This window comes from Wolffia australiana, chromosome 12 (genome assembly GCF_029677425.1).
Source record: "Wolffia australiana isolate 7733 chromosome 12, ASM2967742v1".
In the NCBI taxonomy this organism is placed as follows: Eukaryota; Viridiplantae; Streptophyta; class Magnoliopsida; order Alismatales; family Araceae; genus Wolffia; species Wolffia australiana.
The window spans coordinates 12437563-12454664 of record NC_135846.1 but is presented as its reverse complement, the minus strand read 5'-3'; the positions used below and the strand labels follow the sequence as shown (position 1 = coordinate 12454664).

Sequence of the window (17102 nt, the reverse complement as noted above, 5' to 3'; positions counted from 1 at the left end):
ATACCTTCACTCATCATTGTGCATCTTAAGTGAGGTTTTATAAATTTTATTGTATAAGCTAAAATTGACAACGACAAGGGTTAAAATTGCATAAATTTTATCCCTATTTTTGGCTATCACTCGGTATATTATATTTGTAATATTTTGGATATAAATTTATATGTAAAAGAGTGTATTTAGTTTAATTTCATTATGATTTGATCAACATTGGCCTTATCCTTGGACTTCATCATTAACAATCTATGAGAGTTATATTAATATTTTCAAACGAGACATTAGTGCCTAATTGGCATGGTGTTTATATGATTCCAATACTAATAAGATAACTTTGTTATTCTTTTAAAATTTTAGTTTATAAGTTATTAGGCAAGTTATGGACCCACAATTTAATTAAACACTTTCACCCAACAACATTACATGTAGGAGCCAAGGGGCACTTGCAATTATATGATAACACACTAGTTATTAAAGTAATCTCACAATTATTCATATTTTCAAAGACAATGCACCAATGAAGAGTCTTTTAAATATGCATGGAGATGCGGTGTTGGAAAAAATGTGTGATAAAATTGCACTTGTATAATTTAAAGGTGGAGACACGTAAGTCCACCACAAAATTTAGCAAAATGAAATTGTCCTTAATGTCGTTATGAAATCATGCAGCAACATGTTACCTTTTTTTGGATGAGAAAATATAAGTATAAAACTGTGGCCACATTGACATACCACTCATTAAATGCAACTTTATTGAGGTATTATTTATGTGGCCATTCATCAAGCTGAAAAGAGTATTGAGGAAAAGATGCGGAAATCAAGGCCAATAAATATTATTTTTAGGATAATGTGGCAAGCTGGCAATTTGGCACATGGATTTTGTGATGGAGGGAAGAAAAAAATCAAAGACCCCTAATCATCTAAATTTTAATTGTGATATCTAACAACCTGGAAGGAGTTGCATGCAGATATTTTGAGATCAGTTTCATCTATCTTGACAATACCAATCCATATGCTTGGACTATAAATAGGTCCATGTATCTAATAACATCAAATTTACTCAATATAATTACATTTCTAATTAACTTTTGCAACTTTTCCCATTTACTGTATTATTCGTCATTTAAGGTTAAAGTGAGAAATTAAGGACATAGGAAAATTAAATGGTGATTTATAAATGAAAATGGAACAAAAAGAGAAGCACTATACATGCCCTAAGCTAGAAAATGAAACCCAAACCATGGCTCAGACCACTAAAAGAGTCACACTAGACATGAAGTCTATTTTGAAAGCCCATTATAGGCCTTCTAGGAGATTGGTCAAATAAAGGCACACATTATGGAAAGGAAGTTTCCAAATCTAGCAATAAGAGATATGGATCCAGGTAATAGATAATGTCATTTAAGCCCTCCAAACCTCTGGAAATAATTGAAAGAGTAAGGAGAGTAGGGCACTTCTATCTAATCTCTTTCCTTCTCTCTTTTTATCTTATCTTAGACTTCTACTCCCAATTTTTGTTAAGGCAACCTAATGATCGTATTTATTTCATCCATTATTTTCTACATGATTTTAGGATAGAGCTTTCAAGTCTGATCAAGATTCCTAGAAAAACACCACCACTTGACCCTTGGCGGAAGTGATAATGTTGTTTGTGTGATATCCCTTCTTTTCCAGTTTAATTTTCCCACCATTTTTCTCTAGATGAGCATTATAGAGTATATCCTATGACGATTTCCAGTGCCATGAAATACGTCCAAAATTTGGTTCAATAGCTCCAACTATATTGGTTTTAAGATACATCATACTATTGCCACTAATCAATGCCACCTAAAGCTCAATGATGCAAGATGACTAGGGGAGACCGGATAGGATAGACTATCTAGTGTAGGGTGGGATAAATCAGACCACAATTCACATGATCTAATTCGAAGATTTAAGTCCGGTGTAAATACTGATGGTGCAGCCCCTTTCCTTGTTCGAGGGCAGGAGCACTATCTTACAACCACCGCAGTGAAAACAAAGCAACAATTTCAATAAATTCGAACGGTCGATCGCTAGAAGATTCAAAGGCCTAATCAACTAATCGCTAGAATATTCAAAAGACCAAGGCTAATCCGACGGCAGTGGATAAACAACCGAAGAACACTGGACGAAGAACACTAAAACCAAAGAGGGTAGAAAGTACATCAGCACTAGGGCAGTGCGTCGTGGCGATGCAGGAAGTTCTAGTCAGGCGTCGGCGAGCAAGGGACCAGTATGAAGTTGACGGAGTGTGAGGGCAGTCGTGTGCATGTGCCAAGTACAGGATGGGCGGCTGAAGCGTGGCGAGCACGGATGGACGATCTGTGGCTGGCGGGGCGGGGCAGTCGTGTGCACGTGCCAAGTACAGGATGGGCGGCTGAAGCGTGGCGAGCACGGATGGACGATCTGTGGCTGGCGGGGCGGGGCGGACAGCCCTACGCGTGACAAGCGAGGCGGTAGGCGTGCGCGCACAGGCGCGAGCAACTGGTGGGGTGGGGCAGACAGCCCTGCATGCGGCGAGGCAAGGGGCAGCCCTGCGCGTGGCAGGCGAGTGCGACAGCCATGCGCGCGCGGGCGTAAGTGGCCAGCGGGGCGGGGCGGATAGCCCTACGCGCTGTGGGGCAAGGGGGCAGCCCTGCACGCCGAAGGCAAGAGCGACAGCCATGCACGTGCGGGCGTGAGTGGCAGTCATCCGTGAGTCGCCGCAAGCGGAGACTGTGTGCACGCGGGCGTAAGCGATCGGCAGGGTGGGTAGAGAGCCCTGCACGCAGCGGTGCAGGGAGGCAGCCCTGCGCGCCGCAGGTGAGGGGGCGGTCGTGCCCGTACAGGTGCAAACGGCAGGTGAGGGTGATCTTCCCTTGGCGGCGGCGGCAGCGGCGGCGGCAGCGGCGGCGGCTCAGAAGGAATGATAGCTAGGGCCAAATTTCCTTGAGAAGAAAAAAACTTCAATTCTTAAGAAAATTCACGAAGTTTTTCTTGCAACATTGGCCTATGTATAGGCCTTCGAGGAAAGAGGAAATAAGATAACTGTTAATTAAAATTTCTAATATTAAATGACGTTGGTGACGTGTCGACGTGTCATGCCAACGGACGATTCTGAAGTTGACGTTGGCAACAAGTCAGGACGCAGGACGTTTCATGTGACAGTGGAGGCACGTCTTGTACTGGTGTGTTGTCATGGTCGCCATCACTCGACCAATCTTCAACTCTCACAGATAGTGGCAAACCAAGGCGGCCAAACTAATTGGTCATGATCAATGGAATTGCAGATCTTACCAAGTTGACTCAACCAATGCTAAATCATTTTGTTAAGCAGTGGATAAATCGGAATCGAATCAGATTGAACCTAACCTCAACAGCTCAAACTGATCCAAACTGAACATATTGAAAGCAAACCAATCCAAATTAACCTACACCAAGTCTAAATTATCTTTATTCAGTTTTTAAATTCCCAAAAGTCCTGAAAATAATTAAAACTAGTATAATTTTAAAATGATAATATTCTAAAAATATTAAAAAACCATTAAAAACTAAAAAAGAATTTTTTAAACTTTTTCATTACCAGCTCCTTGTGGATTAGACCATTGGCCCCTGCTAAGAGAACTTTATACATATTAATGCATAAATCAGAATCTTAAAATTACATATTTTAACACAATTTCTGGTGTAAATATTTGATTGGAATAGGAAGTCAGAAATGAAGAGGCGGGAATCTCTAGCTGCCACAAATTGATGCACTGTGATTAGGGACCAGCATGTGTCATCTGTCACGTCACACGTCACCATGATAGAAACGTGACGGATGAAGTGACAGTGTTAGTGACGATTTTAGGGGTCTATGACGATGATGGTATTGGATGACGAAGTGGGTGTGACGGAGAAGTGATGGTGACCGGGTGCCCAGGACACATGACGTGACGGAACAGCTATCACGGATAACGGCCGTGACAGAATTTTTGAAAAGTTAAAACGGACAGAAAATACATACAAAAATTATTTTTAAAAAACATTTCGATTTCCTAGCATTTTCTACAGAAGTCCCTTTTTTTGCACGTGCGAACCTATGCCGCCTATAAATAATTGGAGTACCCTTTTGATTCTCTTTCCTCTGAATTTTCCCTAGTAAAAACTATAGGAAATTTTAAAAATTATACCACTTACTTTAAAAATTACTGTAATATCCTATTTTCTTGATAGGTATATCTATTTTTCACTAAAAAATTAATTTTCTTCCACGAAAAATTCCCAAATTTTTAATTAATTTCCAGAAAAATAAAATCCAGTGACCCATCCCGACATTAATTAGCATTTAAAAAAATTTGAAACTTGGGAGAACCCAAAGAAAAGGATTGGGCCATGTATTCATATGAATTTAAATTTAATTTTTACCTGGTTATTTTGCCAATTCTATGAATTATATATTTAAAATTATGATGTAGTATGTTCACATCAAAGCATATGTGGGATTGCTAGAAAATTTTCAAAGATTACCGGAATATGTTGGATTTCAAAGATTACCGTATATTTAAATTTTCATTAATTTTTGTAATTGTTTTCGGTAGTTTTATCCATTTCTCCAAAGACTTTCCTCAACAAACTTCAGCCTGGAGCACCAGTATTTTCAAAACTGCTTCAAATGATATGTTCACTCATCAAGAAATGCATCAGGAGAAAAGCTGTGAAAATGCTATCCACCCAACTACAACTCTGGAAAATTGAAAAAAAGTAAGTTACTGATTGGGTTACTGGAAAGTAATCTAAACCATAAAAATGAAAAAAATAATTGCAATGACGACCATGAAAAACATACACAAGTAATATGTTCTTGAGGAAAATTTTATATGATTGCAGCCTAAAAATTTATAAGAAAACAAGACCAGTGTCAACAATGAGTTAAGTATGCCATGTAACTAAAATAGTTAAGAATTAGTAGTTATTATGGTTACATGACACAATATTTCCATCCTAAAGATGAACAGAATGAAAGAAGGAAAAACATAAGGCTTTGAATTTTTAAAGACATACTAAAATTAGAAACACTCAGCTAGGAAGTAAAACCACAACATCTAAAAAAAATCATTAGGAAAATAGATTGATGGGTTGTCGTCGACCTTCGTCTTCAACCCGAAGTCATCCAACGCTTGAAGGACAGTTTTGCTCATACTCACACCATCGTGTTTTCCCACTATCTCGCGTATAGCAAACAAATGTTCACATAGTTCCAACCGGTTGTTCACCCAATGAACCGTGATGCCAAGAAAACCACATGAATTCTCTGAATTCCACGCATCCACTATCAATGAGACATTGGGGGCATTTGCTTATAACTCTATGAGCCTCCCCTTCATGACCCCGTATAGCTTCTGTGTCGCAGCCTTTATTGCTTTCGATCCTGGCAGGTCAATTGTCGTCTCACCAGCATACTTCCACATAATCTTGAACCCCACAGTGTCCACGATGGCCCATGGGGACTTCGTGAGACAAACAAATTATGATACGATCTCCTTCATCTTCTCTAGCATCTTCGTGATTGCACCACCCTGGCCTTACGCCCAAGTTATTTTGTGTTGATCAGGATGAGCGCCCTTCAGCTTACTATATACTCTACCATCACTGAACTGCGAATGTCTCACAATATACTTGTTGACCCGTCCTGTCATCACTTCAACCTATTCAGGAGCGGGTCAACTTTTTGGTCATGGCATAATATGCACACCCATATGGCTGACCCAACCTCCGTGCAATATCTCAATATTTATGCGTTTGGAACGTGAAGTCCCAACCAATGGTAGAGCGGTTTCCTGAACATCCTCTGTCAATGACTCTACTGCCAAGTCAATGCACACATCGCCACTTGGAGTTTCCATCGGCGACTGCTTCATAGAGAAGAAATAAAATCTGCTCTACTCATTGAAATTTTCAAAACATTGCATTGAGCTTCATTCTAAAAATCCTCATTTAGTTAAATTAAAAAATTAAATCATTTACCTACACTCAAATGTTCTGGTGAGACATAACATAAAGTAAACATTGAATAAGTCTCCATGAAAGAAACAATAAGATTCAATAAACAAGCTAAAACTTCTGAAGAAATGATATGAAAGGCGAGAACTGTAGGTGAGTTTCCTTGCTTAAGAGATATGGGATGCAACATCAGTTTAGGACCCCATATAATCCTCAAGCTATCAGAAATTTTTTGAATAAAATAGCTTAAGTTAAGGTGAATGATTCTTTCACTATCATGAAAGTCTTTTCCAATGGATCCAACACAATTTGTGATCCAAAGAGTGGGTAAGAATTCAAGGTGAGCAGGAAGCACCTACAGCCTTACGCCAACATCGAGCTACCTCCATCTCCCCCAACTTCACTCTTGGCCAAGATCCACCTACTTTAATAATTCATCATTGAGATCACCAATTAACATCCCACCAAACCAAAAACTCTTAACATTACACCAAACCACTTGCCCATATTTGTCCCCAAAGATTGGTGTTACCAAAGTAAAAAATTTACAACTTCTGAGCATGATTTACTCTTTTCTCTCAAGAATAACTACCCAATTTCTACTACCAATTGTGGATATCATCTTCTTTCTTCTCCACCTGGTGGCGCTACTCAATTTCATCATTTCTACTATGTTGAGATTATTATGAGTCTCGCCCTTCATATCTGAGTGCACAACCTTTTTCTCATTACCATACTCTGTTTATTTCCAAAATTATGATGGCTATTACGAGGATTCAAGCCAATCATATTTCTTGTAGAGCATGAAACTCCCCCCGATGTAAATCTTAACTCCAATCTAAATTCTATCCCATTCTTCAGCACGATTGAACAAACTAATAAAAACGAGGAAATGAGATGATCAATAATTCCCTTCAACAGAACGAGGAAATTCGAATTGAAATTACCCAATTGATACTCTGTCACCAATGACGATGACGACTTCTCAAAGATGATGATGAAAACCAGTCTGATACGGGGGGCGATACTAAACTCCCGACGTCCAACTAAAGAGATCCCTCAATAATGGAAAGATGAACTTAGAACCTACAAAAAACATACCGCAGATGGTTATTTGATAACATGATTTTTTAAAAAACAATAAAGACATAATTTGCAGCTATATCGGTATCCAAATATTCTTCTATGAACCAGGAGAAAATTATAAAAAGGTAAGAGCGTCGAGGTTTAATATCATGACAGGAAGACGTCTTACAAAGTCTTCTGTTTTTTCAAAATTTAATATCATGACAGGAAGACAAAATTCCAGCCTCCCAACACCATCACTGAGACTCCATAACGAAAAGGGTTGTTGTTTGGAAACAACCTCTGATGTTTTATCAAAGCATCAACTAAATTTCTCGTACTTATTTGGGCTACTCATGATGGAATTTGGGCATAACAGGAAGACCCTCCAGCTTTCAAAGGCGGCTAGAGTTGGGGAGATAGTATCCTAAGGTAAAATAAACCTATGCGGAGGATTATAATATCTCATTCTAACATTATATAACAGATTACTGCCTGCTTTCTATCAGGATTTATGAAGATGATCGACGATCTCCCAAGCAAATGCAAAGAAAAGAGAGAAAATGATACGACGAGGAGTATAACGAAGCCAATATAAGGGGTAACCTAACGGCGTCCATCGACAATAACGTGGCAAAGGCCGGTGATCTGACCTCTTGAAAAAACAAGAAGAGTTAAGATTTTAACCCTGCTTGAAGGTCCAAGGGTTGGATCTTCCAAAATTATGTAACCCACCAAAGCAAGCCAATCGAAGAGCTTCAGCAGAGAAGGCCAGCCCAGCTAGCAGAGAGGAGAGAGAAAAAAACAAGAGCTCAAGAGAGAGAATCAACTGGAGAAGAATACATCGCATTAAGGGTTTCATTCACCTCACCGGTGACTGTGACATCGTCACGATGACGTCGACGTGACGAGACGACCTATGGAGGGAAGGTGACCGGAACGTGATGGTTTTTTTTGGCATATGCTGGGACGCGTGACGGGACAGTGACGTGACAAAAGTTTCATCATGTCACATTCCGTCATCCGTTCCATCACGTTCGGGGCATCATGCGGACGTACCATTGCCTAGCTGTGATGTAGTTACTCAATTATTCAAGAAACTTTAAGAAGATAAATCCTTCAATGGTCTGATACTTCCCAATAAAAAGATAGATCTGTGTCAAGCCAACCTCGATTTATGGAGAAATTTGTGAGACATAAGAAGAAAAAAGAGAAATGTAGTAAGCGAACATATGAGAGAAGAACTTCATGATCCTTCTCTCCCTCTTCTGGTTGCAGACAATCTTGCTCCCAGTCTTCATTCTCAAGGACTGCCTCTAGTAACGAATTCTTGAAAAAAACCCTCCAACATTCGCCTTCCTTTCTCCTTATTTTTATCCTCTTGGAGTTAGAGTTTGCACCAGTGAACCCACACGTGTGACTTGATCTATCGAGCTCTTTTTTTAAGGTGTCGCCAATACTTCCGGGAAAAGAGTGTATTAAAAATCTTCTTGGAAGAAATATAAGGATCTATCGTGAGTTGCTTACATGTTGTGTCTTCTTCCCATTCCCATCCATCTATTACCCAATTCATATCCATATATGCACATCCATCAACATCATCTATCTACATCCATCGATCCATATCATCAATCCATGTCCATATATCCACGTCCATCTATACCCAATTCATCTGTCATCATCATCCACCTTGCCCTCTTATTCCAATTATAAACATTTATTTTATAATATATGGCTATACCTTTTTATAATCAATATCATCGCACCCTATTTCTTATCTTATGAAACATCTCTTGTCACACCTAAATATAAATTTTATTTTTTAAGAGTTATTAATGCCAAAAGAGTCATTCCCTTTGGGGATGACCCTTTCTCGAAACTAGTTAATATTTTTTTCAGTCTCAACGTCTTATTTAACATTAATTGATTTCATTTAATTCTCACTGATAAATAAGACGCCTACATTTGATTTCATCAACCTATAAACTAAAATCCACATTAGTCTACCTAGGTATATGTGGGGACCATTGAGGCATCATACCATTTTGGTTAGATCTCAGAAACAAAGACCCCTTGTCATTCCACACCCAAGGATGGTGACCCGTGTAAAGCCAAACCATCTCTACTCTATATGATGAGATTTTAAGTGGATATGTTTTCTCATATATCTCTTATTTATGTGTTTTGCCAACAAATGGATTGTTTTGTTTTGTTAAGGGCCACATTTTGACTCAATTTTTTTTTAACTCTAAATTTGCGTTTATGGTAAAAGGAGTGGTTAGACCTGAATTTTATTTTGATGAAGGTTTCTCTCTTCTTCATTTTTCCCTTTTTAAGTCCATATATAGGATAATATTTTTTGTATTTGAGGTTTTTTTAATTTAATTTTAGAGAATTCATCCTCGTGGATTGACCTGAAAGACGGATGCACATAATTCAAATATTGAGTTTTGTCAAGAATCCCCAATTTTGAATCATTATATTGTTTGAGATGTCCTTAGCCAACATTAGGGTCCTTCCCAACAGTGTCCCCCAAAGTTTGCACACAGGTTGGCCACTATGAATAGGGATAATCCTTTCACCCCACTTTACCTCATTTTTATCCATGATAGACTTTAACTTCTAAATCAAAGAATATTTTACAATAAATAAAAAAATAGGAAAAAGACACATAAAATTACAAAAATACTTTCTCTACTCTATTTCATTATATTTTTTTCTTATTACATTTTTTAGTTATAATATGAAGGCGTGTAACTATATCTTTATGCATAATTTTATTTAAATGTTTATAAATAAAATGATAATGTGTAATTAGTAAACCCTTAATGCATTAACAGATGACATATATGGTGTAAATATATGGTAACAGAACTTATGTAGAAAACTATACTTATGTACATATGTTTCCTTCCATATGGCACCAACTAGTGTAACTCAAGTTGCCTCCACGTGGTTTGAAATCTCTTCCCTTCGCTCTACTTGAGCTTGCATCGTTTTCTTCTCTTCAATTTTAATTTTTTTCCTTGCAATGAATATAATCCTACACGCATTCTAACAGATGGGATTTCATAACCAAACAACATATCTAGAATTTCTTATACCTATTAGCATATAGAATATTTTTTCATCTTCATTGCATCTCTTAAGGTCATTTATAATTTACCAATGCTTTGACTTCTCTTATTTTAGCCTATGTATTTCATCATCTAGGTCAGTTGCTTTGATAAAAGATAATGCATCAAAATTTACCTCATTAAAAAACAAAAACTTTAGGAAAAAATTTCAACATCAATGACTTGCCGTTCTCCAAATTTCCTTCAAGTTCATTGCCTCCCCTTCTCGCTTCTTTTTTAACCTAATGCTAAAAATATTGTCATTTTTTTGGGTTACTATTTTACATCTTGATAGCGTGCTGTTTCTAAAAATGACATCTCATCATCCTTCGATTTTCCTTTCCTTATTGATCTCCATGACTTTTTCCAAGTTGAAATTTATTCAGGTCTTTTCCTCATCTTATTTTTTTTATTTTTGGGAGTGCTCTCATATAATGAATATAAGCATAAATAGACTCCTTTGAGTTAAGTTGAAACTAAATTGGTGTTCCACTCAATTTTGAATTCAGTTAAGTTGGAGAAGGATAATTATAAATGAGCAGAAAGGAGAAGAAAGGGTGGAAGATGAGCAGCACAATCGGATTACAAAGCTATGTTTACACAACTTGGATTAATCGGATTACCCGAGAGGAGCTTTACATATGATGAGAGACTGGGGGAGAATCTTTTGGTCATTCTTTCAAAACCTCATAATGATAAATCCTAGATGACCCCCAAAACACGAAAACAACCTTGTCATACAAGCTCCAGTTTAAATTAATTAAGTTTTAACTGTGGCTTCAGCCGAGATTTCAATCCATCTAACATAATTTTTAGACTCAAATCCCAGATTTGATCAACCTTTCGAGGGCCAAAATATCAATCAATTTGGAATTAGTGGTTGCCCAGGTTTCTACAAAATATCAATGTTGAGTACACATCTGAATATCGCTTGCTTTTCGACGACTTGTAGCGCAAAGAGAATATAACTTAAAAAATATCTTAGAGAAGGTCAAAGTGAGGAAAAATAAGTTTGTTTATAAAGGTTCCAATTACAGAGGCAAGCAAGAGGACCAGCCTCGTTATTTCCGTATATAATACCTGGGCACGTGATCTGAAATTTCAGGCCTCTCCCAATATCTTCTTAATACCCTTCTGCCAAAAAATGCAAAAAAAAGAGATACTGAGAGTTAGAGAGAAATTGTGAGGGAGAGATAGAGATAGAGAGAGTTCTTTACCACTATATTTGAGTGTATCATCTGAATCTTTAGGCCTCTCCCAATAACTTCTTAATATCTTTCTGCAAATACAAGCAGAGAGAACTTTTAAGTTAAATTGACAGAGACAGAGAGATTGAGAAAGAGAGAAAATCCATTACCTCGATGCTAAGAGGGGAGGTTGTCGGGGCGTAGCGATCGACTACTTTCCCATCTTTATCGACCAAGAACTTTGCAAAGTTCCACTTGATGCCGTCTCCAAACAGTCCCCCTTTGCTGGACTTCAAAAACTTGTAGATGGGGGCAGCCTTCTCTCCGTTTACATCCACCTAAAGTCAACGCAAAAAATTGAGTACCCAATATCAAGTCAACGGGCAGAGAGGCAAGCATGGCACTCATTAAATTGCGTTGGGTATCGCAATATGACTTTTAAGGGGGATTATTTATCACTAACCTTGTCAAAAATGGGGTACTCAGCCTTGAAACGAGTGCAAGCGAACTCCACGATTTGGTCGTTGGACCCTGGTTCTTGACCTCCAAACTGGTTGCAAGGGAAGGCCAGGATCTCAAGGCCTGAAGAAAAAGGACATAAAATCAATTATTATAAAGTGAGGAGAGGTGTGTTACGTAGTAAAATTTTTTCATTTAGGATGAACTTGCACTTTCTAGTCACGGTAAGAGGGGTATTTTGGCCCTCCGTTTTGGAGTATATTCATCAGTGAACATTTGGTTATCTACATTCTAGTGTAGTTTCATCTAAAAAGTTTTAACCCTCCAATTTGGAGAGCAGCGTAGAATGAATAGAAGATTGTGGCTTCCCTTCAATAGTACACAAAAGATTCATCTCTTAGTATGGATATTGGTTGAAATGGCAAAACATGTATCTATATATATATATATAGAGAGAGAGAGAGAGCACCTTTGTTTTTGTACTTGTCGTAGATCTGGCTCAGCTCAGTGTAGTTAGAGTTTGTCAACCCACTGCAGTATCATTTGCAGTGAGATCCAGAAGGGTTATGCGATGAAATAAATAAAATTTTGCAATGATGATTTGATTTGAATTCTCTGATCCAAAGATGAATACCATTGAGATGCGACGTTGACGATCAGAAGTGTCTTTCCTTTGTAAACACTAAGATCGACATCATTGCCCCTGGCGTCCTGTGTAACAAGTAGAGGATTTTGACAAGCAATCAGTTTTCACATTATTTTTTGGAGGAACAGATTCACAGTATTTGATAAAATCGAAGAAAATATGGCTGCCTGGGTTTTCCTATACACTACAATATAAAATTTATCGACCAAAAAAAACCATAATTATCCTATGACATCATCTCTAGTTTTCTCATCCCAAACGAAGGTTCTCCTGACCATCAACATACAAACAGACAATACGACAATCCAAAATTCATTGATAAAAAATAACTATCGTAAGAAATCATCTCTAATTTTCCCGTCTGAAACGGACGATATCCTAATCATCAACAAATAAACAGGCAACACGACAATAAAATAATCATCAACTCAAAAAAAACCATAATTACCCAATGACATCACCGTTAGTTTTCTCATCTCGAGGGTTCTCCTGACCATCAACATACAAACAGGCAATACGACAATCCAAAATTCATTGATAAAAAAAGACAATAACTATCGTAAGAAATCATCTCTAATTTTCCCATCCGAAACGGACGATATCCTGATCATCAACATAATAACAGGCAACACGACAATAAAATAATCATCGACTCAAAAAAACCATAATTATCCTAAGACATCATCTCTAGTTTTCCCATAAAAAATGAGGGATATCCACACCATCAACATACAAAGAGGCAACACGACAATCCAAAAATTCATCGACAAAAAAAAGACAATAAACTATCGTAAGACATCAACTCCAGTTTTGCCATCCGAAACGCGGGATATCCAGACCATCAACATATAAAAAGGCAACACGAAAATCCAAAATTCATCAGCAAAAAAAAAGACAATAACTATCGTTAGACACCTTCTCTAGTTTTCCCATGCGATACGCCGGATATCCTGATCATCAACATATAAACATCCAATACGACAATCCAAAATTCATCGACCAAAAAAAAAAAAACTAAAATTATCCCAAGACATCATCTCTAATTTTCCGATGCGAAGCGGGGGATGTCCTGATCATCAACATATAAACATCCAATACGACAATCCAAAATTCATCGACCAAAAAAAAAACCTAAAATTATCCCAAGACATCATCTCTAATTTTCCGATGCGAAACGGGGGATATCCTGATCATCAACATATAAACAGCCAACACGACAATCCAAAATTCATCGACCAAAAAAAAAAAAACTAAAATTATCCCAAGACATCATCTCTAATTTTCCCATGCGAAGCGGGGGATATCCTGATCATCAACATATAAACATCCAATACGACAATCCAAAATTCATCGACCAAAAAAAAAAAACTAAAATTATCCCAAGACATCATCTCTAATTTTCCGATGCGAAACGGGGGATATCCTGATCATCAACATATAAACAGCCAACACGACAATCCAAAATTCATCGACCGAAAAAAAAAAACTAAAATTATCCCAAGACATCATCTCTAATTTTCCGATGCGAAACGGGGAACATCATGATCATCAACGTATAAACAGCCAACACGACAATCCAAAATTCATCCACCAAAAAAAAAACAAAAATTATCCCGAGAAATCCTCTTCAGCTTTGTCCTCCAAATACCTTAACGACGAAATCGTGAACCGACTGAACGTTCTTGGCGGACGCAGAAGCCATCACCGTACTGAATCTCCGAGAAAACCCCACGCGCAGGGGAGGAGACGAACGTCGAAGAGCAGACGAATCACGACACAAACTCGAACCCACAACCACCGACTTCGAATCCTGCAATCGACGCAAGAACAATCCACTGCACGATGCCCTCAAATTCCTCCTCCGGCTATAAATTAAGAGCGAAGACGAGGAAGAAATCGAAAACTTGGTGAAGAAGCTCATCGAGTCAACCGTTGAACGAATGGCCTCGATTTCACACTTTTATTATATATATATGACACGCGTCGTCCTCACAAAAAGCCACGTGTGCTTCTAGAAAACTATAAATTAATATAATCTTCCAGAAGACTAGCAGAGAGTTAGAATATACGCACAAGGAAAATAAAGGATTATTATTTTTGTTAAGATGAGTGACGTGGAGCGTTCTCGTCCACCGGATGAAGAATTCCATGAGACAGGGCATATGGGATGGTCAAGGAGGGCTGATTGTAGTGTTTGTAGTCTAAAGTTTATTTCTGTTTAATTTTGATGTCACAGATCAAAAATTGCATTTTTAATATTTTTAAATATTGTCCCCGATCTCGCGGATTGCTGATGTGTTAAGATGCAGATTAAGACCCACTTGGTCAATATGAAGGAAAGAAGAAAAAGAAAGTCTACAGAGCACCAAAATAGTGAAAAAGGTCAAACAGAGTGAGGTCTGTGATAACAGGTCAAACTGTGATAATGCAGTGGCCATATTAGAACCAAACGCTCATGAAAAAGAGTTGACTTACAGGTTACGGTATTTAATGTTCATAAAAAGTTTGATACATGATTAGCTCATTAAAATTTTAATGTTGAAGCTGCTTAAAAGTCAAGCCATTAAAGGAGGGTTTATCGTTAGATAGCCGAGGGAAGATGAATCAATGGATCTCCACATGAATAGTTGATTGATTGAAATCCTCTTTTAGAGTTTTCATGCAGGTTTTCGGTCGTACATGATTACTATATGGTGTTGATTTAGTTTTAGTATGTGAGCATTGATCATTTTCAATAACTTCTTAATTTTCTGGAAAATATTTTGTTTTCCATGCCAATGCCTAACCTTTTAGGTCGGGCTGTGAGGATTTAATGGTTTATTTAAAATATGAAACCAGCTGCAATAACAATATCCACCTCAGCTGCAAGCTAAGGCCAATCGCAGCAGCTGCAATAATATTATGGAATTAATTTTAGTGTTGTTATAATTTTAATTCTCGTAAACAAATAAAATTTGTGATTATAGAAACACACTCAAAGATGTAAAGTAGGAATGAGATGGTCTCCAAAGGGACTGGCCTTTAAATATTGATCTAACATTGAGTTAGGGTTAAGGGAAATAAGGTAATAATAATAATGAGGAATCAATTCAATAGTATCATAACAAAAGTAAACATTCTATAGGAAGAGAGTGAAAAGGTGGAAAATAGGAACTAAATGGAGACAAGTAGTTAGAGTAAGGGAGAAATTAGGATGATATATAATAAAGTAATAATAAGAAATTTAAGAGAGAAGGAAAGGGAGAAGCTTGATATTTGTAAGAAAATAAAATATTTATATTAATATGAGTAATATTTTATTGATATTAGAAATAGTAACTAAGTAGAATAGTAAAATTGATTTATAGTATTCAAATAAATGAAGATATCCAAATGGTAGTGGAATAATTGTTTTAAAATTATAGTTATTGTATAATGAGTGATTGGACTGATGAGGATGAGGAGAGAGAAATATTTGAATTAAATCAATGGCTAGGAATTATCCAACTTCTAGGCTCAATATCCGACGATCCAAGACTCAAATCAAGCTGACATTTTAAGGGAAGCTTCATTTTTTATCCTCTATCCATCTATATAGTTGGATCTATAAATTGAGCCCTCGATATTTTTAAAAAATTTCTTTAAGCTCACTTACTCCTAGAGAGGCAGATTGAAAGAAAGTGAAGTTTAGAAGGTCCATCAAGTGTTCCTTGGTGTCGTGAGTGCTTGGAAAGGCTCAATAGAAAATGGGGAGGTGTATCTGTAGCTGGAAGACGCCTTGATCCAGGCAGAATATAGGGATCTAAGGTTAACCTTTGTCCTTAGATTGAATCGTCTCCAACACATTTAGTTAGTTTCATCATCTTCTTCATTGATCACCTTCACCCATCATCTTCATCCATTACCATCCTTCATCCACTCTGTCATTGTCCAGTATCACCCACTTTCATCCATCTCACATCCTCTCTTACACCGTGACGATTTCATCACCTACCTCTATCATTCCAACCCAAGCCAACATACAGTACTACCTCTTTACTTTATTAATCATCCTATCTCAACATCACCACCCTCTTCAATGTATCCACCACCGATCATGCCGTTGTCATGACCCCATTTCAACTCTCCAGCCTCATCCATCATAAACCCTAATTTCTAAAGCCCTAATTAGACTCCTAACTCTATCGTAACCACTATCTCTCCCCATTCACTAACTTATACGCTCTACGTAATTCTCCTTATATCCTCGACTTCACCGAATCAAGAGAATCTCCTTCCCTAACATTTGTTTCCCTGTGGAGATGACCTTTACTCATCACAAGCTAATTAAATTATTTACGAGTAAAGGTTTATAAATTTTATTGATTAAACTCAAATTCTCAACAGCATAACTTTTACCCCAATTTTTTAGTTTAACAGTTAATACTGATTCGTTTTGATATCATTAGAGAACTCTTCTTGTATATTTCCATGGTCTTGGCAAAGGGCTTGGTCATGTTTCTGTCCATCATTTTTTCCCTCTTATAGTGAGGGAAGATGATCTCATATGTATCACGCAATCATCTTCGTGAAGATTGTTTAGATTCTATCATAACAATGACTATCATATTAGTCATACTTATAATAAGATCGGTCTTGTGCGATCTCATTGGTTACCAAGGATGTAAACCT

The 17102-nt window shown here is 37.4% G+C and overlaps 1 protein-coding gene across 2 annotated transcripts; it reads right to left on the bottom strand.

The window, feature by feature from the left end:
* Positions 1 to 11125: 11125 nt before the first annotated feature.
* Positions 11126 to 14380, bottom strand: GPX6 (glutathione peroxidase 6). 2 transcript variants are annotated; one of them, XM_078583876.1, is made up of 7 exons: positions 14101 to 14380; positions 12441 to 12517; positions 12276 to 12337; positions 11811 to 11929; positions 11518 to 11685; positions 11378 to 11439; positions 11126 to 11294 (listed from the first exon to the last, which is right to left on the bottom strand). In XM_078583876.1, exons 1-6 carry the CDS (start codon positions 14371 to 14373, stop codon positions 11407 to 11409), a joined length of 732 nt encoding a protein of 243 aa, XP_078440002.1. In that variant the 5' UTR covers positions 14374 to 14380; the 3' UTR covers positions 11126 to 11294; positions 11378 to 11406. The 2 variants fall into 2 exon arrangements, with proteins under 2 accessions (XP_078440002.1, XP_078440003.1); XM_078583877.1 differs by having other exon boundaries at positions 11126 to 11291.
* Between the last annotated feature and the right edge of the window lie 2722 nt (positions 14381 to 17102).

What these genes read in the sequence shown, in the direction of transcription:
- GPX6 (XM_078583876.1), bottom strand. Translation starts at nt 14,373, where the DNA reads ATGAGCTTCTTCACCAAGTTTTCGATTTCTTCCTCGTCTTCGCTCTTA. An exon ending in TTCACGATTTCGTCGTTAAG is followed by an intron (nt 12,518 to 14,100) that starts GTATTTGGAGGA and finishes CTTGTTACACAG; the next exon opens with GACGCCAGGGGCAATGATGT. An exon ending in GTCAACGTCGCATCTCAATG is followed by an intron (nt 12,338 to 12,440) that starts GTATTCATCTTT and finishes ATGATACTGCAG; the next exon opens with TGGGTTGACAAACTCTAACT.